Source organism: Nerophis lumbriciformis, linkage group LG10, assembly GCF_033978685.3.
Source record: "Nerophis lumbriciformis linkage group LG10, RoL_Nlum_v2.1, whole genome shotgun sequence".
NCBI classification, from domain to species: domain Eukaryota; kingdom Metazoa; phylum Chordata; class Actinopteri; order Syngnathiformes; family Syngnathidae; genus Nerophis; species Nerophis lumbriciformis.
Genome location: NC_084557.2, coordinates 16,857,947 through 16,882,965, shown reverse-complemented (window position 1 = coordinate 16,882,965; position 25,019 = coordinate 16,857,947). Strand labels below are relative to the sequence as shown.

At 40.3% G+C, this 25,019-nt stretch overlaps 1 protein-coding gene across 2 annotated transcripts in view; it reads left to right on the top strand.

The window, feature by feature from the left end:
• tmtc2b (transmembrane O-mannosyltransferase targeting cadherins 2b) overlaps positions 1 to 25,019 on the top strand; it is a 238,514-nt gene that overhangs the window by 91,049 nt on the left and 122,446 nt on the right. For both annotated transcript variants that reach the window (XM_061970158.2, XM_061970159.2), the window contains one exon: positions 4,129 to 4,705. In XM_061970158.2, the coding sequence (XP_061826142.1) occupies positions 4,129 to 4,705 (577 nt within the window). The remainder of the gene's footprint in view (positions 1 to 4,128; positions 4,706 to 25,019) is intronic.

Sequence of the window (25,019 nt, the reverse complement as noted above, 5' to 3'; positions counted from 1 at the left end):
GCATTCTCTCGATGAGCTTCAAGCACACCTGTGAAGTGAAAACCATTTCAACCTCTTGAAGCTCATCGAGAGAATGCCAAGAGTGTGCGAAAAAGTAATCGGAGCAACGGGTGGCTATTTTGAAGAAACTAGAATATAAAACATGTTTTCAGTTATTTCACCTTTTTTTGTTAAGTGCATTACTCCACATGTGTTCATTCATAGTTTTGATGCCTTCAGTTCCAATTTACTATGAAAATAAAGAAAACACATTGAATGAGAAGGTGTGTCCAAACATTTGGCCTGTACTGTATATATCTTGAAGATGAACATAACTGCTATTTATTTTCCAGACAGTCGAGAAAAGAAAAAAAAAAGCCATAAACAATGTATAGATTCACCCGGTCACGACATTATGTAGACTTTTACACTCTTGGGTAAAATGCTGCTTTTATCAGCATTTATGTCACTGCATGTTAGTGTTATTATGCGCATGCCAAGATTAGATGGAAATCATACTTTGTCGTGCCTTTTGTTGGCGTTTTGTTTAGTGCAATGTTGCCAGACTGCGAATCACCGCGAACACAGGCATCCAAAACTGTTATACACAGACACATTTTCCTTAGGTGTGAATGTGACCGTGAATGGTTGTTTGTCTCCATGTGAATAAGCAGTAGATGGATGTTACAATGAATGAATCACACCAAAGCAAAACAATGTGGTTAATAGCCAAGTAAAGCACATGTAGCTTGGCATGTATCCATTTTAGATGATAGGACGCAATATGTCACTGCATACGGCAACAGCCAAATTTGGAGCTTGTGTAACCCGTTTTAAATTGATTGTATTATTATTATACATACCAAATAATATATTGTGATATACACTATATTGCCAAAATGTATTTGGCCACCTGCCTTGACTCACATATGAACTTGAAATGCCATCCCATTCCTAACCCATAGGGTTCAAAATGATGTCGGTCCACCTTTTGCAGCTATTACAGCGTCAACTCTTCTGGGAAGGCTGTCCACAAGGTTGCGGAGTGTGTTTATAGTCATTTTCGACCATTCTTCCAAAAGCGCATTGGTGAGGTCACACACTGATGTTGGTCAAGAAGACCTGGCTCTCAGTCTCCATTCTAATTCATCCCAAAGGTGCTCCATCGGGTTCAGGTCAGGACTCTGTGCAGGCCAGTCAAGTCCATCCACACCAGACTCTGTCATCCATGTCTTTATGGACCTTGCTTTCTGCACTGGTGCACAGTCATGTTGGACAAGGAAAGGGCCCGCTCCAAACTGTTCCCACAACGTTGGGAGCATGGAATTGTCCAAAATGTTTTGGTATCCTGGAGCATTCAAAGTTCCTTTCACTGGAACAAGGGGCCAAGCTCAACTCCTGAAAAACAACTCCACACCATAATTCCTCCTCCATGAAATTTCACACTTGGCACAATGCAGTCCGAAATGTACCATTCTCCTGGTAACCTCCAAACCCAGACTGGTCCATCAGATTGTCAGATGGAAAAGTGTGATTCATCACTCCAGAGATCGCGTCTCCACTGCTCTAGAGTCCAGTGGCGACGTGCTTTACACCACTGCATCCCACCTTTTGCATTGGACTTGGTGATGTATGGCTTAGATGCAGCTGCTCGGCCTTAGGAAACCCTATCCATGAAGCTCTCTGCGTACTGTACGTGGGCTAATTGTAAGGTCACATGAAGTTTGGAGCTCTGTAGCAACTGACTGTGCAGAAAGTCTTTGCACTATGCGCTTAAGCATCCGCTGACCCCTCTCTGTCAGTTTACGTGGCCTACCACTTTGTGGCTTAGTTGCTGTTGTTCCCAAACTCTTCCATTTTCTTATAATAGGAGCGAGGAAATTTCACAACTGGATTTGTTGCACAGGTGGCATCCTATGACAGTTCCACGCTGGAAATCACTGAGCTCTTAAGAGCGGCCCATTCTTTCACAAATGTTTGTAGAAACAGTCTCCATGCCTAAGTGTTTAATTTATACACCTGTGGCCGGGCTAAGTGATTAGGACACCTGCTTCTGATCATTTGGATGGGTGGCCAAATACTTTTGGCAATCTAGTGTATATCGTTATAGCAAGAAAGTGCAAGATATATCGCAATATAGATTTTAGGTCATATTGTCCCCCCTAATATATAGTTAGATAGATGGATGTTGGTGTTGCTTTTTTATATGGAGTCTACTTCATATTTTCAACAGAAAAAAATCATGCATCTCGTTGCATGTTTTCCATGATTATCTCAGTGCACCCAGCTCTCTTTGAGCTAATTGAGTATGTTAATTGGGGCGGCCTCCAGGGCACGTTACAAGCTTGATCCGGCGCTTTTGGCTTGTTCTCACTTGCCGCGTCGCATCTGTCTCACCTAATTGTCACACCCCTGTTCTGCTCCGGCCAACTACCTTCCCCTTTGAGGAGGCACACGCTGCTGCCATCAAATCATCAGTGCCGCCGTGTCCCAGTGAAAGCAGCGGTCGCGTGTCAGGCAAACAGGGCAGATGGAAAAAAAAAAACATGGAAGGATTCCTGCTGAGAGATATGTGCCTTCCCGTTCCACTCCCCTGACCCCCGCCGACTGCCCCCATCCCCCCTGCTCCGGCCCACTGACACTCAAACAGCTTGTGGCTGATGTTGCGGTGTTTAGTCAGGTCACTGAGGTTCATCCCTGACACAAGAAACGTCAACTTGGCTCTTTATTTAGCATCTAAGCCTGCTGAGAGAAACTCAAAGTACATGTTTGGGTTCACCCTTTTGTTTAGAAGTGAGTAAATCATTCTATATTGCTGCTTTTTAAGAGAGCACCGAACGTAAATGTTGACCATCACCACATCATCGTCTTTATAAAACAGTTTGGTGTTCCCCTACTGTGTGCCCATGTTTGTTTGTGGTCAAGGGTGTGGCACTCTTGCCTAATCCCCAAGTCTGCAGCTGTAAGTGCTGCGGCAAGAGTGGCGAACATGTTTAGAATTTGAGTTTCTGTTTGAGAATGCTTCCCTGACCCAGACCTGATGCAGCAAGAAAACTCTAACCTTTTGTTCGTAACTTTGCAATGCAACCTTAGGGCACTGTTTTTCAACCACTGTGTCTGTAAAATACAGTCTGGTGTGCCTTGGGAGATTATCCAAATTCACTTGTTTGGTTTAAAATATTTTTTGCAAACTAGTAATTATAGTCTGCAAATGATGTGTTGTTGTTGAGTGTCTGTGCTGTCTAGAGCTCGGCAGAGTAACCGTGTAATACTCTTCCATATCGGTAGGTGGCAGCCGGTAGCTAATTGCTTTGTAGAAGCGGAAGGCAGCGTGCAGGTAAAAAGGTGTCTAATGCTTAAACCAAATATAAACAAAAGGTGAGTGCCCCTAAGAAAAGACATTGAAGCTTAGTGAAGGCTATGCAGAACGAAACTAAAACTGAACTGACTGCAAAGTAAACAAAAACAGAATGCTGGACGACAGCAAAGACTTACTGTGGAGCAAAGACGGCGTCCACAATGTGCATCCGAACATGACATGACAATCAACAATGTCCCCACAAAGAAGGATAAAAACAACTGAAATATTCTTGATTGCCAAAACAAAGTAGATGCGGGAAATATCGCTGAAAGACATGAAACTGCTACAGGAAAATACCAAAAAAAGAGAAAAAGCGCAAGACAAGAACTAAAACACTAAAAACGGGAAAACAGCAAAAAACTCCAAATAAGTCACGACGTGATGTGATAGGTCGTGACAGCACACCTACTTTGAGACACAAGCTATAGTGATGCATGGTCGGTTTTGGTTTAAAGTCATATCCAACACTTGCGACTTTTTATTGTCAACTGAGTTTAGTTTTTTAATGATTTCTGCTGGTGGTGTGCCTCTGGATTTTTTCATCGCAAAAAAAAAGGTTGAAGAACACTGCCTTAGGGAATTCACAGAAAGAAGAAAATAACATAAATTGAACTTGTCAAGGTGGTAAATTGGGCTGGCAGTAAAGCAGTCTGACGTTAATTGAAGTGGCACAAATGTCAAGGTTCAGTACAGCTATAATGTAAATGTAATCTACAGTCTGCACCACATCACTTATTTTAGCCCAAAGTTGATTGTAACCTTTTTTTTCCCTGTCTATTTCTTTACAGTCGTGCAATCAAGACCAATCAGGATCTGCTTCCAGAAACCCCCTGGACAAATATCTTCTACGATGACTTCTGGGGCACCTTGCTCACACACAGCGGCAGCCATAAGTCGTACCGGCCACTGTGCACCCTCTCCTTCCGCTTCAATCACGCTGCCGGTGGGCTGGATCCTTGGGGTTACCACTTGGTTAATGTGGGCCTCCACGGGGCAGTGACCGGCCTTTTTACGTGGCTGGCTCACCTGCTGCTGGGGGGAGGCTGGTGGAGCCTACTGGCCGGCCTGCTCTTCGCGTCCCACCCCATCCACACTGAAGCGGTGGCGGGTTTGGTGGGTCGGGCCGATGAAGGCGCCGCCTTGTTCTTCCTGCTGTCCCTGCTGTGCTACATACGTTACTGTAAGCTGCGGGGCAACGCTGGACCATTGCGGCTTCTGGCTTGGTTCCTAGGCAGCCTGAGCTGTGCTGCATGCAGCATGCTCTGGAAAGAGCTGGGAGTGACTGTGCTGGCCGTATCGGCCCTTTACGATGTCTGCATTTTGCACCGATTGAAGCTGCGACAGGTCGTCACGCTTCTTCATAAGGTAAGCATTTGATCCGTTGTAATGCTGCTATATGACGCTGTGTGAAATCAGGTTTCCTTACCCAACACTACAGTACTAATAAGTATTTCCACCAATTGGAAAACTGGTGTGTAAAAAAATGGTGCTAAAATGAATAATTGCTTTTCAAGTGTCTCTTAGGCAAGGGTGTCCAAACTTTTTCCACTGGGGGCCGCACACTGAACAATCAAATTAGGGCTGCAACAACTAGTCGATTAAAATCGATTATAAAAATAGTTGGCGATTAATTTAGTCATCGATTCCTTGGATCTATGCTATGTGCATGCGCAGAGGCAATTATTTATTTATTTTTATTTGTTATTTTTTTTTATAAACCTTTATTTATAAACTGCAACATGTACAAACAGCTGAGAAACAATAATCAAAAAAATTATGGTGCCAGTATGCTGTTTTTTTTTTCAATAAAATACTGGAAAGGATAGAAATGTAGTTTGTCTCTTTTATCCGATTATTAATTGATTAATCGAAGTAATAATCGACTATCAAATTAATCGTTAGTTAAATCAAATCATGCAGGGGCCATTTATACATTTTTAAATTTTCAAAGCCAGTAAAAAATTTTTAAAGACAAATAAACAGCCTGCATGTAAGCTTTGCGTTTTGATAAGGGGCGCACGGTAAATAATGGACGGATAATTAGCGTGCCATTATTAGGAATTATTTTTTCTTTTATATAATATTTATTTATTCATTTTGATAAGGAAATTATATTACAAGTACTGAGAAAACAGACACTTTTTTTTTTGTTGCATAACCTCTCATTAATAAATTAGTTTGTCATGCTGAGATAGGCTCCAGCACCCCACGCGACCCCAAAAGGGACAAGTGGTAGAAAATGGATGGATGGATGAATCTGACCATAAAGTCTATTTCGGCTATTAATATTAAATACTAAAACAATAATGTTAAAATAGCAAAATAAAGTACGACATTCCGTTACTATATTTATTTCTGGATTTTTTCCAGTTATATTAACGTATGCGTATAAAAATAGTTGAGTAATTAATGTACCGTATTTTCCGAACTTTTAGCCGCTACCTTTTCCCCACGCTTTGGACCCTGCGGCCTTTACTAATTTATGGATTTTTCTTCGCTAATGGTCATCATTTTTGGGGGATTCAACGAAATACAGAGACAATGAAAATGTGTTTTATTGTCTGTGCTATGTCGCCATCTTTTGGACGAGTTCACTCACTGCAGGTGGAAAATGTATTTTCGGTTTCGTTCCTTGAACCGGATTTATTTGTCCATAGCGTTTCCGCTAGAAAGAATCATTTGTAAGTTTTACAATATAACTAAAACAAGTCATACTTATTAAACTGTCCCATGTGTGAGGTCTGTCGGAGTGTTTTCATGCATATTTGTACTTGTTATCGTAATGTAATCAAGCTAGCGTCATTAGCATTACATGCTGCTGCCTCTGATTCCTGGCCAGTGCCCCAAAACGCAGCCAATAAAACATTTAATAAAATACAAGCCGTGGCATCTTTTGATACACGACAAACATTTCTTCTTATTTGGCTGATTCAACAATCGAACTTCATTGGTGGGAACATGATCGAGCTGGAAGTGGTTTGTGTTTTGTCATCATTTTTGCTTTTGGTCGCGTGACTCGTATGGCTCCATGACCTAATTATCCATTGACTGTGACACTCGAGAGAGTTTTAAGATGGCCTTAGGGAGCATAAAAGCATTGAATAATGTGCACACATTTGTTTGTAGTAACAATCAAGGCGATATTCAGATGCATGTGATGGAAAGTGATAGGCATTTTCTATTTCCTCGTCTCCTTTGAAGCACCCAACCACTACACTGACATTTTTTTCCCTGCAGCACCTGTCACAAGTATTTACTGCTGGCTGTCGTTATGACGCCCACGCTTCTCTGCACACCATAACACAATACAATGAGACGTGTGCGTAAATGGGATGAAAGGTTTTTTTGTGTGTTTTTTTTGAGCAACCGGTGCAAATGACCGTATTTGGCACATGCCCTTGATGAAATGAGCAGAGAAACAGCATCATATAATAGAAGTAACACCACTGAGGAAATGTTTGAGCACAAAAAGACACAAGGCTTTCTTTCAATGCTCAGCAGCACATTGCTCAACCACCTCTCATGATTCAAGTGTTGTCTGACTTTGGGTGTCCTCTGGAGGATGCTCAACTATTCTTTGAGCTTCTAGGGCACGGAAGCAAAAGTTCGACTTAAAGGGGAACATTATCACAATTTCAGAATTGTTAAAACCATTAAAAATCAGTTCCCAGTGGCTTATTATATTTTTCGAAGTTTTTTTCAAAATTTTACCCATCACGCATTATCCCTAAAAAAGCTTCAAAGTGCCTGATTTTAACCATCGTTATAAACACCCGTCCATTTTCCTGTGACGTCACATAGTGAAGCCAACACAAACAAACATGGCGGAAAGAACAGCAAGCTATAGCGACATTAGCTCGGATTCAGACTCGGATTTCAGCGGCTTAAGCGATTCAACAGATTACGCATGTATTGAAACAGATGGTTGTAGTGTGGAGGCAGGTAGCGAAAACGAAATTGAAGAAGAAACTGAAGCTATTGAGCCATATCGGTTTGAACCGTATGCAAGCGAAACCGACGAAAACGACACGACAGCCAGCGACACGGGAGAAAGCGAGGACGAATTTGGCGATCGCCTTCTAACCAACGATTGGTATGTGTTTGTTTGGCATTAAAGGAAACTAACAACTATGAACTAGGTTTACAGCATATGAAATACATTTGGCAACAACATGCACTTTGAGAGTGCAGACAGCCCAATTTTCATCAATTAATATATTCTGTAGACATACCCTCATCCGCGCTCTTTTCCTGAAAGCTGATCTGTCCAGGTTTGGAGTTGATGTCAGCAGGCCAGGGAAGCTAGGCACGATAGGGGGTTTAGCTCGCTCGTCTGCGGGAACAAACTGCCGCCATTGCTTGCCGTGCTACCGAGGTCCTTTGTCCCTGAATTGCTCACACACTCCGGCAGATTCAATGGGGGTCTGGCGGCAGATTTCTTTGACATTGTCGTTGGAAATGCATCTGCTTTGAGTGTCGCAGGATATCCACACATTCTTGCCATCTCTGTCGTAGCATAGCTTTCGTCGGTAAAGTTTTCGGAACAAACGTCCAATTTCTTGCCACTTTCGCATCTTTGGGCCACTGGTGCAACTTGAATCCGTCCCTGTTCGTGTTGTTACACCCTCCGACAACACACCGACGAGGCATGATGTCTCCAAGGTACGGAAAACAGTCGAAAAAACGGAAAATAACAGAGCTGATTTGACTCGGTGTTTGAGAAAATGGCGGATTGCTTCCCGATGTGACGCCACGTTGTGCGTCATCGCTCAGAGAGCGAATATTAGAAAGGCGTTTAATTCGCCAAAATTCACCCATTTAGAGTTCGGAAATCGGTTAAAAAAAATATGGTCTTTTTTCTGCAACATCAAGGTATATATTGACGCTTACATAGGTCTGGTGATAATGTTCCCCTTTAAAAAGGAATGGAGATAATGTCATACCGACAATGTATATTGCACTCAGTCTAAGGAATTTCATTGTTATAAGGGAGGGGTGCCTACACTTTTTCTGCAGGTGAGCTACTTTTCAATGAACCAAGTCGAGGGGATCTACTTCATTCGTATACAGTCAAGATCAAAAGTTTACATACACTTGTAAAGAACATAATGTCATGGCTGTCTTGAGTTTCCGATAATTTACAAGTCTTTATTTTTTTGTGATGGAGTGATTGGAGCACATACTTGTTGGTCACAAAAACATTCATGAAGTTTGGTTATTTTATGAATTTATTATGGGTCTACTGAAAACTTGACCAAATTTGCAGGGTCAAAAGTACATACAGCAATGTTAATATTTGGTTACATGTCCCTTGGCAAGTTTCACTGCAATAGGGTGCTTTTGGGTAGCCATCCACAAGCTTCTGGTAAGCTTCTGGTTGAATTTTTGACCACTTTTCTTGACAAAATTGGTGCAGTTCAGCTACATGTGTTGGTTTTCTGACATGGACTTGTTTCTTCAGCATTGTCCACACATTTAAGTCAGGACTTTGGGAAAGCCATTCTAAAAACATTACGAAGGACAAGTGGTAGAACATTTATTATTAATCTAATTGTTCATTTACTGTTAATATCTGCTTACTTTCTCTTTCAACATGTTCTATCTACACTTCTGTTAAAATGTAATCATCACTTATTCTTCTGTTGTTTGATACTTTACATTAGTTTTGGATGATACCACACATTTGGGTATAAATCCGATACCAAGTAGTTACAGGATCATACATTGGTCATATTCAAAATCCTCATGTGTCCAGGGACATATTTCCTGAGTTTATAAACATAATATACATTTAAAAAAAAACGAAAGACGATGTTGTGATGCCAAAAAATATCAAAGTACTCATAGTAGTATCGACTAGATACGTGCCTGTACTTGATATCATTACAGTAGATGTTAGGTGTAGATCCACCAATGGCGTTTGTTTACATTTGGATGCCGGTGAGCTACGGTGTGTAGTGAAGCATGTTTAGCTATTCCTCGTCCTGCAGGGTTGATACTTGTAAGAAACTTACTTTATTTGTCGCCACGAAGATCAGGATTAGCGATTTAGAAGTCGCTGAAACACTGCCGACGGCGAATGGACGTTACCCGCGAGCTAGCTAGCCATGTTTTGTAGCACCTCTTCCTGAGGGCTTTTCAGTGTTATAACTTCACCTTTATCGTTAGTTTTTAAGCCAACATGCGTCCATTCTCCCTTTTCTGTCTACACACTGTGTCTGCTTGTAAGTACTCCGTGATTGTGCGCCGCCGAAAATGCTCGTCTGCTCGTAAAACCAGCAATGTCACGACGTGACTTCGATGCGGGCGCGGGGCGTTGGGGGACCGGTACGTTTCAGAGACGGTATCATACCGAAAATTATTCATTAGTATCGCGGTACTATACTAATACCGGTATACCGTACAACACTACCTCCTGATCACTTTCAGTCATGTTTACTTAAAGGGGAACATTATCACCAGACCTATGTAAGCGTCAATATATACCTTGATGTTGCAGAAAAAAGACCATATATTTTTTTAACCGATTTCCAAACTCTAAATGGGTGAATTTTGGCGAATTAAACGCCTTTCTATTATTCGCTCTCGGAACGATGACGTCACAACGGGAAGCAATCCGCCATTTTCTCAAACACATTACAAACACCGAGTCAAATCAGCTCTGTTATTTTCCGTTTTTTCGACTGTTTTTCGTACCTTGGAGACATCATGCCTCATCGGTGTGTTGTCAGAGGGTGTAACAACACGAACAGGGACGGATTCAAGTTGCACCAGTGGCCCAAAGATGAGAAAGTGGCAAGAAATTGGACGTCTGTTCCGCACACTTTACCGACGAAAGCTATGCTACGACAGAGATGGCAAGAATGTGTGGATATCCTGCGACACTCAAAGCAGATGCATTTCCAACGATAAAGTCAAAGAAATCTGCCGCCAGACCCCCATTGAATTTGCCGGACAAAAGACCTCGGTAGCACGGCAAGCAATGGCGGCAGTTTGTTCCCGCAGACGAGCGAGCTAAACCCCCTGGATGTCTTGGCTCACACCGTCCCTTATGCCACCGAAGATGATCAAGAGAAGAATATCGACCCTAGCTTCCCTGGCCTGCTGACATCAACTCCAAAACTGGACAGATCAGCTTTCAGGAAAAGATAGCGGATGAGGGTATGTCTACAGAATATATTAATTGATGAAAATTGGGCTGTCTGCACCCTCAAAGTGCATGTTGTTGCCAAATGTATTTCATATGCTGTAAACCTAGTTCATAGTTGTTAGTTTCCTTTAATGCCAAACAAACACATACCAATCGTTGGTTAGAAGGCGATCGCCGAATTCGTCCTCGCTTTCTCCCGTGTCGCTGGCTGTCGTGTCGGTTTCGCTTGCATTCGGTTCAAACCGATATGGCTCAATAGCTTCAGTTTCTTCTTCAATTTCGTTTTCGCTACCTGCCTCCACACTACAACCATCTGTTTCAATACATGCGTAATCTGTTGAATCGCTTAAGCCGCTGAAATCCGAGTCTGAATCCGAGCTAATGTCGCTATAGCTTGCTGTTCTATGCGCCATGTTTGTTTGTGTTGGCATCACTATGTGACGTCACAGGAAAATGGACGGGTGTATATAACGATGGTTAAAATCAGGCACTTTGAAGCTTTTTTTAGGGATATTGCGTGATGGGTAAAATTTTGAAAAAAACTTCGAAAAATAACATAAGCCACTGGGAACTGATTTTTAATGGTTTTAACCCTTCTGAAATTGTGATAATGTTCCCCTTTAATGCATTGATGACACATTGCAGCTTGTTGCAGCTTGAACTACATGCATTATCGCGATAGGGCGAGAGAAAAAAGATCAGTCTATTCTGTCTTGTTTAAATGTTTAATGTGGTTTAGTCATTTGACAAGTTCCCCAGAGGCAGATTGATCTCCTACATTTCACCCCACTGTGTCACTGCACCGATATCGACGTTTGACTGAGGCTGTTTCCACTTAAAAAGCAAACGCCACGTGGTGTGCTAAACTATACCCACGGTGCTAAGACTGCATTGCTCACAAAGTGTGAGACAGGGCGTTGTTGCCGTGACTGCTTCCACCTTGTGAGCGGGCGTTGCTCCAGACTCAAAAGCAACTTGATCAAAAGAGAATCGTTTTGTGTACAACTTACTGTAAACAAAGATGTGAGGTTACGGCTCACAGCGGGTTATTTTGCTCTGAGACAAACAAGGAACTCTGCGGCTTGTCAGGCACTTTTTTCTTTTTGCAAACTACAGCTATCCATTCTGTAGCGAGAGAGCAGTAAATCAGAGAGTCTCTGCGAGAGTGAGGATTTTTGATGTGCAGCTCTCGACTGACAATTTTCATGATCAGACCATGTTATTTGGCAACATCGCCGATGGTATAAAAAGAATCCCAAACAAAGAGCTGTCATCATCTCTAAAGTGGGTTTCTCCCGTGCTTGCCAGCTCGCATGTAGGCCACTAACTTCTCAAAGCAAACGCATCAATGTGGAAACTGCATTGCATTTATGACCTGTAATAAGAGTCTGCTTGCAGCCCATCTTCTCCTTCAAGTGAGTGGATTGAACTTCTTCAGTCGGACTGCAGCTTCTGGCTGGATGCATGACTGACAGACCGCAGTGAGCTGGCGTTGTCTTTTATTACGCAGCTTAAGTAGTTTGACATTTAACGCTGGGAATGGGCGAGAGGGTCTGCTTATCTGATTGTCTCTCCCAGTGAGTTACAGTAGATGTTCATATCAGCTAAAAATCTTTTTGTCTGACCGCTATGTAAATTGTTAGGAGCTCAAGTCGAATTGTTGCGGTAGCTTCTGGCTACAATACTTATTTAACCAGAAGTTACCCACAAATATTCTCAATGAAAACTGAAGGTAAGAAGACATCTTTACTGTGTGTAGAGATAGGCGATATATCCTGAAATCTATATCCACGCCTCTTGCGATAACGTTACACAGTACAGGCCAAAAGTCTAGACACACCTTCTCATTCAATGTGTTTTCTTTATTTTCATGACTATTTACATTGTAGATTGTCACTGAAGGCATCAAAACTATGAATGAACACATGTGGAGTTATGTACGCAACAAAAAAAGGTGAAATAACTGAAAACATGTTTTATATTCTAGTTTATTCAAAATAACCACCCTTTACTCTGATTACTGTTTTGCACACTCTTGGTATTCTCTCATTGAGCTTCAAGAGGTAGTCACCCGAAAGGGTTTTCACTTCAATCAATCAATCAATCAATCAATCAATGTTTATTTATATATCCCTAAATCACAAGTGTCTCAAAGGGCTGCACAAGCCACAACGACATCCTCGGTACAGAGCCCACATAAGGGCAAGGAAAAACTCACCCCAGTGGGACGTCGATGTGAATGACTATGAGAAACCTTGGAGAGGACCGCATATGTGGGTAACCTCCCCCCCTCTAGGGAGACCGAATGCAATGGATGTCAAGTGGGTCTAACATAATATTGTGAGAGTCCAGTCCATAGTGGATCCAGCATAACAGTAAGAGTCCAGTCCACAGTGGGGTCAGCAGGAAACCATCCCGAGCGGAGACGGGTCAGCAGCGCAGAGATGTTACCAACCGATACACAGGCGAGCGGTCCACCCCAGGTCCCGACCCCGGACAGCCAGCACCCCATCCATGGCCACCAGACCTGTGTGTCTCCCCATCCACAAGGGATAGGGGGGAGCAGAGGAGAAAAGAAAAGAAACGGCAGATCAACTGGTCTAAAAAAAAGGGGGCTATTCAAAGGCTAGAGTATACAAATGAGTTTTAAGATGGGACTTAAATGCTTCTACTGAGGTAGCATCTCTAACTGTTACCGGGAGGGCATTCCAGAGTACTGGAGCCCAAATAGAAAACGCTCTATAGCCCGCAGACTTTTTTTGGGCTCTGGGAATCACTAATAAGCCGGAGTTCTTTGAACGCAGATTTCTTGCCGGGACATATGGCACATACAATCGGCTGGAGCTAGACCGTGTAGTATATTATACGTAAGTAGTAAAACCTTAAAGTCGCATCTTAAGTGCACAGGAAGCCAGTGCAGGTGAGCCAGTATAGGCGTAATATGATCAAACTTTCTTCACAGGTGTCAGTTTTGATGCCTTCAGTGACAATATACAATGTAAATAGTCATGAAAATAAAGAACATGCATTGACATGCGAAGGTGTGTCCAAACCTTTGGCCTGTACTGTACATCAATATATTATTTGGCATATATAACTATTTCAAAACGGGTTACTAATTCGGCTGCCGACATATCACATGTAACATTTTGTGTCATTTCTTGTTGTATTATTTTCTCAAAACTGTTTTAGTTAATATCTGGTCACTTTATGTTGTAACATGTTCTGTCTTCACTTCTGTTAAAATGTAATAAGCACTTATTATTCTGTTGTTTGGATACTGTACAATAATTTTGGGTGATACTAATTTGAGTGACAGCTTAGTTCGTTCGATCCTCAAGAGGGCATCCATCCACAAATTTCCCCGACAGCCCACTGTGTTCTGTTTTGGGCTATTGATTTGCAATAGCTTGTTTCCAGGTGCTATTTCTGTTTGTGAGGCTATCTATTGTTCTTCTCCATGTTGTTAATGGTTTGACCCTTTTTCTTTTGCTTCCTAAGGCTTTCCATTCCTCCGCTATGTTGGGTATTTGACATTATCATTACAAAATTTTCAGGATCATTAAATTATTAGATTTCTGATCACAACCGTAATCACAATAACAATATCAATTAATATTTAAAATATTTGCTTGTTTACTTGTATTGCATACAACATTAATAATACAGTCAGTAGTGCAAAATACTAAACAAAAGCAAAACCTACTATTGGCTCTTATTTTCTAAGAAAAAAAAGTTTTGTGAATATAAAAAAAAATGGAATCTATTCATTGTACTTATTGACCATATGCCGATACTATACTTGGTATTGTAACTGTTATGTATTGTTTTTATGTTTCATCTATAAATTTGCACTAAAAGGGTTTACCTGCAATTTCGTTGTACAATGACAATAACGATGTATTCTCGTATATTCTATTGTTATGTGTATAGATCCACCCACTCCGTTTACATTCAAGCACTCTAGCTTAGCGGTTATGTTAGGTATACATTTTTGTAACCCACTATTGTGTGTAGTTAAGCAGGTTTAGCTATTTCTTGTCCTCCAGTTCCTTCCTACTTGTAAGGAACAGTACACACAACATACAATGCTACTTATAATGGTAACTTGTAAAAAAACATGGATTTACATCGATTTTTTTTCCAGTCCCCGTAGTATTTTATATCCCTTGTGTGTTTGTGTACTTAGGTGTTGATTTAGGTGGATTTTAGGTGTACGATTAGACTTAGAGTACATCACAGTCTAGGATCGGAGCTCACTAATAACCTGAGGACCACCTGTAGGTCAAATAAGCAAGCCCTTATGCTATAGTAAAAAAAAACAAAAAAAAAACAGAAAAATAAATGTAAAGGTTAAAAAAAAAAAAAAAAAAAAAAAAACATTTCAAAATGTGTATAGAATGCATGTTCAAAAAACAAACAAAAACAATAGTTTTATGTTACCTGTGTAAATCTATAGGTCACAGTGGGTTCTCTGCTCTACATGTGCAGTCTCCATGTGTGCCATTAAATCAAGCTGAGGTGCCAGCAGGCTTGATTAAAGCTTGGCCGTGTGCTGAGCTGCTTCCAGTCTGCGACTTTATAGCATCCGATTGCTTCATAGTTGTTCAGGGTAGGTGTGTGCATTTGTGTGTGTCCACAATTTATGTGGAAAAACACGCTTTTACGAGACTATTTTCTGCAGACTGTGTTTTGTTGACTCATTACAAAATCTGTTTCGAATGGACGAAGGAAATCTCACAATGTTGACCTTATTTCCTTTATATAATGGAATATATTGGCTGAATGAGCAGGTATCGTACATCTCGGTCTCCTTAGACGCATCCTCGCTCATCCATGCGGACTGGACACTGGCCGAGAGTTATTGGGCGACCGAGGGTGGAGTCGGCTCTCTTGGTTGCTTTGTTGGGTCTGCTCCTGTCTCTGGCCATGCTTACCCCCCACCCCAGCAGACGATGGCGTGGAACACCGCAGAGGCCACCACAGTGTATGTGTTTTTTTTGTTTTGTTTTTACTTTTGTAGCTGTATGTAGAAATGGCTGGTTGCATCAGCTCTGCTCTTTTAATGTCTTTATTGTCCTTTGTGTTCTTTGATTTTTGATGTTTCCCTCTTACACACATGCTTATGTGTGCTATGGCTATGAGTTTTTTCCCCCTTTGGCCTCAGTCTGGACAGCTCCCCTCACCCCCCAGCGTTTACCTGTTTCTCACCTTTTTTGTAAGGTGCGCCAGAGGTTGGCAGACCCGTCAGCGATCCTGTTCTGTCTCCCTGTAATGTTTGTCTGATCTTGAATGGGATTGTGCTGAAAATCTTAATTTCCCCTTGGGGATTATTAAAGTATTTCTGATTCTTATAGTGTATTAGTTTTGTTCACCGCAGTGTCGGGCGAGCGTGCGGCAAGTGCATACTTTGTTAGTCAATTAGTGCGTGAGGAATATATATATATATATATATGTATATATATATATATATATATATATATATATATATATATATATATATATATATACATATATACATATATATATATATATATATACATATATACATATATATATATATATACATATATATATATATATATATATATATATATATATATATATATATATATATATATATATATATATATATATATATATATATATGTATATATATATATATATATACTAGGGATGTCCCGATCCGATATTTGGATCGGACCGGCCGCCGATATTTGCCAAAAAATGCGTATCGGCAAGGCATTGGAAAATGTCGATCCAGATCCAGTTTTAAAAAAAACTCCGGTCCGTGTTTCCCAACGCACCTATTTAAATAATACATTCCACTTTTCTGCTGCTCCCTAATTTCCGTTCCGCATTTTCCAGCACACCTTCAACACATCCACAGGTCTGTGGATTCTCACGCAGTTGCTTTTAGCTACTGGCATTACACGACAGGCTCTTCTCACTCTTTCCTGTGTCTCCCTCTCACAGACAGCAAGCGCATCTTTTTACACATGTCACATACTGTCACGTCATACGTCACACACGTATACGCCCTCCCCGAGCAGAGAGGTAGCAGCATGGCTAACGTTAGCTGTGATGCTAGCGCAGCTGTGCGAGCAACGCTCCCTCTAAGGTGCGCGCCTGTGCAATTGCGCACTGCTCAAGCGTCCTCTGCGCACGGCAAATCTATGCCACGCACAAAATCAAATAAAAAAATAAGCGCATAACAATTTTCGACACACGGACACGACAGAGAAAACAGTTTTCGTCATCATTGTTCAAATATTGTAACGTCTGTCAAGACGCTTATCTCCATTCGGTGCCACACGTCCACACCATCAAAATGCCGAGGCAAACATTTCCAGATCAACACCGTATGAAAAAAAAAGTGATTTTTTTAGTTGTGATTTCCTTTTCTGCATGAAAGTTTAAAAGTAGCATATATTAATGCAGTATGAAGAAGAATGTTTTAATGTAGACACATAGAATCATCATACTACTGTGATTATATGCATCAAGTGTTCATTCAAGGCTAAGGCAAAATATCCACATAAATAAGGTGTATCGTGACATGGCCTTAAAATATCGCAATATTAAAAAAAGGCCATATCGCCCAGCCCTAGTTCAATGATGCCATTTCTGTTTGTCATGTATAATTTTATCTATTTTGTGTTTATCCTTGAATAAACAGGTCAGTTTCTTGTTACCAACCATTGTGTATTATTCAAACTCACCTAATTCAGCTGGCTAGTTGTTATCAAGAGTACTAAAACCTTTTTCAACATGATTCTGACAACTATGTAGGCTAAATAACTTTAAACTTTAATACATGCTCGGATAGGCCAGTATCGGTCAGTATCGGTATCGGATCGGAAGTGCAAAAACAATATCAGTATCGGATCGGAAGTGCAAAAACCTGGATCCGGACATCCCCGGCCAATTTTTTTTAACCCAAAGCAGCTCCCGAGTCAAAACGTCAGCGTGTATTTTGAGGTGAAATTTCAGGTAGCCATTCACAATGAAGGTAGAAGAGCGTTGTGCGGTCAGAATACATGTTTTGATTAATCTGCATATCAATGCAACATTTTTTGTGATTATTCACATGGCCCACTGCCATTATGATGCGCAGTGATGTTTTTAAATTACCGTAACTCTTGAACTATACAAAGTATTTCAATGGTTGGAATCTGCGCTTTTTTCATGATGTACTAGTTACTATGGTAATGTAAGTCACAGCAGCTCAGAGGAGGCACCAAGCAGTGTGGGTGGGGAGCGTTTCCACAGAGTGTTTCCAGAACGGCCAGCCTGAAATGCGAGTGTCAGGGACAGACGCTGAAGGATATTTTTACAACAAAGTTCTAAAGCTTAGTCATGTATCACATATATCAGATTGTTTTTTACCCTTCGCTTTCATATTTCGCTGTATTTGTGGCATTTTTGTTGCGTTCCGCTTGATTGTAAAATATGTCGATCGAGAGGGGGTTCATAGGTTGTCAATATTCAGTGTTTTATTGTTCATAGTTAATATTGTAAATCCCACATATCTTTATTTTCATGTACTTAGACTTAGACTTAGACTTAGACAAACTTTAATGATCCACAAGGGAAATTGTTCCACACAGTAGCTCAGTTACAATGATGGAAAGTGTAAGGATGGAAAGGACAATGCAGGTATAAATAGACTAATATAGCGATACAAAATCTAACATATATACGAATATATACATAATATGTGTACAGAATAATATATATACAGATATATTATATTATGTCTATAACATATATGCAATATATACCAATGACCATGTACAATATTACAGTATATGTGACAGCAGCAGCATAAAATAGAGAGTAGATCCAGCAGGAAATAGAAAATAGACATTATAAACAAAGAGAAGTAGCTAACATGTCAGGTAATAGGCAGATGTCATCTATTGCTGTATGGCGAGTGATTATACAGTTGGATGGAGTGCGGAATGAAGGAGCCTGTTGGAGTATGAGCTCCGCTGTCTCTTAATTGTCAGGTGAAGTGGGTGGGCAACTTCGTGCCAATAGTTTGGCCGGCTTTCCGGATCAGTTTATCAATCCGGTTTGAGTCCATTTTGCTGGTGCTGCTCCCCCAACAAACCACTGCAAAGTACAGTGCACTGGCCACAACAGACTGATAAAATATCTCCAACAGCTTGCTGCACACATTAAATGACCTAAGCTTCCTCAGGAAAAAGAGTGCTCATGCCCTTCTTGTAAACAGCTTTGCAGTTGTCCTTCTGGGTAAAAAACTAAAATTCCATTCCGTTTTCAAGGCGTTTACCGGTTTCTCACTAATGTTTGTCTGATATTGAATGGGGTTGTGCTGAACATCTTAATTTCCCCTCGGGAGTTAATAAAGTACTTCTGATTCTGATTCTGTTATTAGTTTTGTTCAACAATAAGGAAAAGTGCAAGTGCAAAATATACAACGTGGTGATGAGGAAAGCCATATCATTCTCAGGAAACAGCTCTACAATTTCAGTCTCCATTTCTGATGAGGTGCAGCCTCATTTTCAGCCACAAGGGCAAATGTTTGGACCATAGTTGTTTTTTTTCCCCCTGATATTGCATTCCTTGTATAAGCCTAGTGAGGAACAGTAAAGGCCCGAGGGGCTGATGTTTCTCAGCCAACAAGGATGAGAGCTCTTTGAAACTGTGATACGAAATCTGATGCTTGGAAGTGTAGCCTGGATTTTAAAAAAAAAACAACGATGTTGATGATGTCCTGTCAGGAAAAAATTCGACCTCTCATATTTATCATCGTAGAAAAGTCGAGACGTTCGTCTGAGGTCACTTTGTCCGAGTTTGACGCACGCTGACCCAGACTTTGACAAATCATTTCTAAAATCTTGGCACAGGCACAGCATGGCCCTTAGTGAATGTCAAGCTGACATGCTTTATCTTTTCACACCTCCCATTTTCTGTTCACACTTAGTGCAAGGTCACTGCTTGCGGCGTGTGTGTGTGTGCGTGTGTGTGTTATGTGTCTGATTGGTGACAGAGCTGACAGGGGTTACCTGTGCTGTGCAGTGTTCAGAGAGGCCAGTGAGCGATCACTGATGTTACGTACTACTGTACGGCATGAAAAAGGTCACCCGGTCTACAGAACGGTAAAAAGGCACCTAGGTTTTTGTACGCTCCACTTTTTGTGTGAATCACATTTGAACAAAAACATCTGCTATAAGTTTTCACTGGTTTTGGTATCCTTTTCTGTTTATGTATATATCACAGGGATAGTGGGTATTAGGGTTGTACAGTATACAGGTATATTAGTATAGTGACGCGATACTAATGAATCATTTTCGGTACTATATCGCCTCTGATACGTACCGGTCCCGCACCAAACCTTCCCCAAATATGTTACTGCATACGTCAGCAGACTAATTAGGAGTCTTTGTTTGTTTACTTACTACTAAAAGACAAGTTGTCTAGTAGGTTCACTATTTTATCTAAGGACTTAACTGCAAAAAGAAACATATGTTTAATGTACACTAAGATTTTTTGTTAAAATAAAGTAAATAATGCAATGTTTTTGTGGTCCCCTTTATTTATAAAAGTACCGAAAAGTATCTACCGTATTTTTGGAGTATAAGTCGCACCGGAGTATAAGTCGCACCTGCCCAAAATGCATAATAAAAAAGGAAAAAAACATATATAAGTCGCAACTATGAAAAAAACTGCAACTTATAGTCCGAAAAATACGGTAAATAATTTTAGTACCGGTACCAACACTAGTGGGTATTTATAAACACTGCTGTCAATATGGCAAAGTTAGCAAACAGACTATTTTTCACTGGCATATGGTTAAGGTCACCTTAAATAAATGGTTACATATTGACTAGTGCTCTCAAATTATTATTTATTTTTAATCTGAATAATCACACTTTTTGAATTTGGATCTGTGCAGCTGATTTAGGCTCCAGTACCTCCCGCGACCCCCGAAAGGGACAAGCGGTAGAAAATGAATGGATGGATGATAAATCATAGGTTATTTATTACTCCCTTGCATACTTTAAATTAACTAAAAAATAACCCAATATTTGGACACAAATGCAATGTTGTAGTCAGAATGTCATTCTATGAACATTTTTTTATGATTTTACTTCAATGCACTTCATTTATTTGCTCAAAACATGGTCAAAGATTTATCTAAGGCAAAGGTCCCCAAACTACGGCCCGCGGGCCGAATATGGCCCACCAGTGTCCGAAATCCGGCCCGCAGTAAGTCTAAAGTTGTTGTTTTTTTTAGTTTGTCCTTTGTAATCTATTTTCTACCGCTTATTACTCTTGGGGTCTCCTAGCCGCGCAGGGAAATCATATTGTTTAAACATTTATTTTCCCATCAATAACGTGACATCATTGCACTCGCGCCGCAGTGTCGGGCGAGCGTGCGGCAAGTACGCACTCTTTTGGTTAATTAGTGCGTGAGGAATATTAATATAAATATATATATATATATATATATATATATATATATATATACACATATATATACACATGTATATATACACATATATATATATATATATATGTGTATATATATATATATATATATATATATATATATATACATATATATATATATACACACACATATATATATACACATATACAGTGGGGCAAAAAAGTATTTAGTCAGCCACCAATTGTGCAAGTTCTCCCACTTAAAATGATGACAGAGGTCTGTCATTTTCATCATAGGTACACTTCAACTGTGAGAGACAGAATGTGAAAAAAAAAATCCAGGAATTCACATTGTAGGATTTTTAAAGAATTTATTTGTAAATTATGGTGGAAAATAAGTATTTGGTCAATAACAAAAATTCTACTCAATACTTTGTAATATAACCTTTGTTGGCAATAACAGAGGTCAAACGATTACTATAGGTCTTTACCAGGTTTGCACACACAGTAGCTGGTATTTTGGCCCGTTCCTCCATGCAGATCTTCTCGAGAGCAGTGATGTTTTGGGGCTGTCGCCGGGCAACACGGACTTTCAACTCTCTCCACAGATTTTCTATGGGGTTGAGGTCTGGAGACTGGCTAGGCCACTCCAGGACTTTCAAATGCTTCTTACGGAGCCACTCCTTCATTGCCCGGGCGGTGTGTTTGGGATCATTGTCATGCTGGAAGACCCAGCCACGTTTCATCTTCAAAGCTCTCTCTGATGGAAGGAGGTTTTGGCTCAAAATCTCACGATACATGGCCCTGTTCATTCTTTCCTTAACACGGATCAGTCGGCCTGTCCCCTTAGCAGAAAAACAGCCCCAAAGCATGATGTTTCCACCCCCATGCTTCACAGTAGGTATGGTGTTCTTGGGATGCAACTCAGTATTCTTCTTCCTCCAAACACGACGAGTTGAGTTTATACCAAAAAGTTCTATTTTGGTTTCATCTGACCACATGACATTCTGCCAATCCTCTGCTGTATCGTCCATGTTCTCTCTGGCAAACTTCAGACGGGCCTGGACATGCACTGGCTTAAGCAGGGGGACACGTCTGGCACTGCAGGATTTGATTCCCTGTCGGCGTAGTGTGTTACTGATGGTAACCTTTGTTACTTTGGTCCCAGCTCTCTGCAGGTCATTCACCAGGTCCCCCCGTGTGGTTCTGGTACTTATTTTCCACCATAATTTACAAATAAATTCTTTAAAATTCCTACAATGTGAATTCCTGGATTTTTTTTCACATTCTGTCTCTCACAGTTGAAGTGTACCTATGATGAAAATTACAGACCTCTGTCATCATTTTAAGTGGGAGAACTTGCACAATCGTGGCTGACTAAATACTTTTTTGCCCCACTGTATATATATATATATACACACATATATATACACATATATATATATATATATGTGTATATATATGTATATGTGTGTATATATATATGTGTATATATATACGTATGTATATATGTATATATATGTATGTATATCTGTTTATATATATATATATATATATATATATATATATATATATATATATATATATATATATATATATATATATATATATATATGTATATATATATATATATATGTATATGTATATATATATATATATATATATATGTATATATATATATATATATATATATACGTATATATGGGTGTGACGTTCATATTTTGTCAATATTCAGTGTTTTATCGGTCATGGTTAATACTGTAAATCCCACATATCTTTATTTTCATGTACATTCTGGGTGTCTCATTCAGTAAAAAATAGTTTTAACGTTTTTAGCATTCAATCTGACATTATTGTACCGGCCCCTAGACACATTTTTTTTCTCCAAATGTGGCCCCCCAAATCAAAATAATTGCCCAGGGCTGCCTTAGACGTTCCACTCTATATGATTACTGTTTAGCTGAGGAAAGGTATTGGCATCGTATTTGCACAATGACAAGACACATTGGAAACACAAGCTAAATGAAACTTCACTGATCCCAACTGGGAACCGCGGCAAGCAGAAATGAACTGCATTGCTTGTCGGGAATAATGCTATCCTCATTTTGTGGTTTGTGTTGTAGACACATGCAAAAACAATCAAAGCATGCGCCCTTTTTATGCACATTTCTGTTCTGCTATTGTCATCAGTTTTAAGTCTGGAGTCTTTTAGTGATTACTTTTTGTTTGGTCTTTTGTAGTTGGTCTCAAGTTTGATTCACAATGAGAAGCATCATGTAGCAATTGAATTAATTGCTTTTGTGTTTTTTATAGTGCAATCGCATAAAATGTCTCTCTCTAGTAGACTGGAGCAAGTTTAGGACAACGTGTTGTAAATTATAAATTAAAGAAGGAGAGATGCAATTAACTGTGTCTTAAGGTGCACGTACACCAACTATGTGGCCTTGCAGTTTCCTAGATGACGTAAAGGGAACTGCAGCCCACACAGGCATTGCATTCTTACCTGGGGCGCCACAGATGCTCTTCCATGTGCTAATGCCTTCTGCCAGTGTGTGATAGATTGGGCCCAGCAAGTGACCTCTGCCCTCAACCACCTGCTTCCTACATGGAGACACACTCCACTGCTTCTGTTTGTGAGAGCGACATGGAGCACATAATGGGAACCCGTAAATAGAAAAACAAAAGTGTGCTGCGGTGGTTTTACAACTGGATATGGAAGTGTGTCTCTTTCCAGTCAGTTCATTCGGGATTGTTTCCACTGGCAGTGAATAGAACGACTGGACCTCTTTGGTAGTTCTGTGACAAATGCAACTGCAGCATTGGAAAATGACTTGAGGTTTAAAATAGAATGAAATTATTTTTAAAAATCCCTTTTTTTGCCCTTTTTACACATCACCAATAATGCACAGTTCAAATTAACCTCTGTCTCCCTTGTTTTTCTCTGAAATGATTACGCTTCAACAAAAGGAGAATAGGTTTACCCATAATCAATGCAGCACTTACTGTAATGAACTGCTGTCAGTGTAATTAAAGAAACCATATTTCACTGAAATTTATCACACTGTCTCGATTTACTAACCACAAGAATGCACTGTCAGGTTAGGTTTGTCATGGCGAGGGTTTTTTCGCAGCTTGCTGCGAGATTTGTTCTCCCGGGATGCAAACAGACTTAACCGGACAAGGCTTGCAGGTAAAAACATGATTTAATCTTGACTATAACTCAACGAAGTACAAAACAAAAAGGCGCACAAGGCGAAGGCACAAACTTGGCGCAGGGAACAAACTAACACTTTAACGTAAACTTTGAACATAAAACAAACAACACATACTGTGGCTTGAAAAGAGCCATGAACTATGATATGAGCAGAGCATGAAATGAACACAAGCATGAAACTATGATCAAGAACTATGAAACGAACAATGTCGCCAGGCAGACTAACTGACAATGACAGGCTTAAAGGGGAACATTATCACAATTTCAGAAGGGTTAAAACCATTAAAAATCAGTTCCCAGTGGCTTATTTTATTTTTCGAAGTTTTTTTCAAAATTTTACCCATCACGCAATATCCCTAAAAAAAGCTTCAAAGTGCCTGATTTTAGCCATCGTTATATACACCCGTCCATTTTCCTGTGACGTCACACAGTGATGCCAATACAAACAAACATGGCGCATAGAACAGCAAGGTATAGCGACATTAGCTCGGATTCAAACTCAGATTTCAGCGGCTTAAGCGATTCAACAGATTACGCATGTATTGAAACGGATGGTTGTAGTGTGGAGGCAGGTAGCGAAAACGAAATTGAAGAAGAAACTGAAGCTATTGAGCCATATCGGTTTGAACCGTATGCAAGCGAAAACGACACGACAGCCAGCGACACGGGAGAAAGCGAGGACGAATTCGCCGATCGCCTTCTAACCAACGATTGGTATGTGTTTGTTTGGCATTAAAGGAAACTAGCAACTATGAACTAGGTTTACAGCATATGAAATACATTTGGCAACAACATGCACTTTGAGAGTGTAGACAGCCCAATTTTCATCAATTAATATATTCTGTAGACATACCCTCATTTGCTCTCTTTTCCTGAAAGCTGATCTGTCCAGT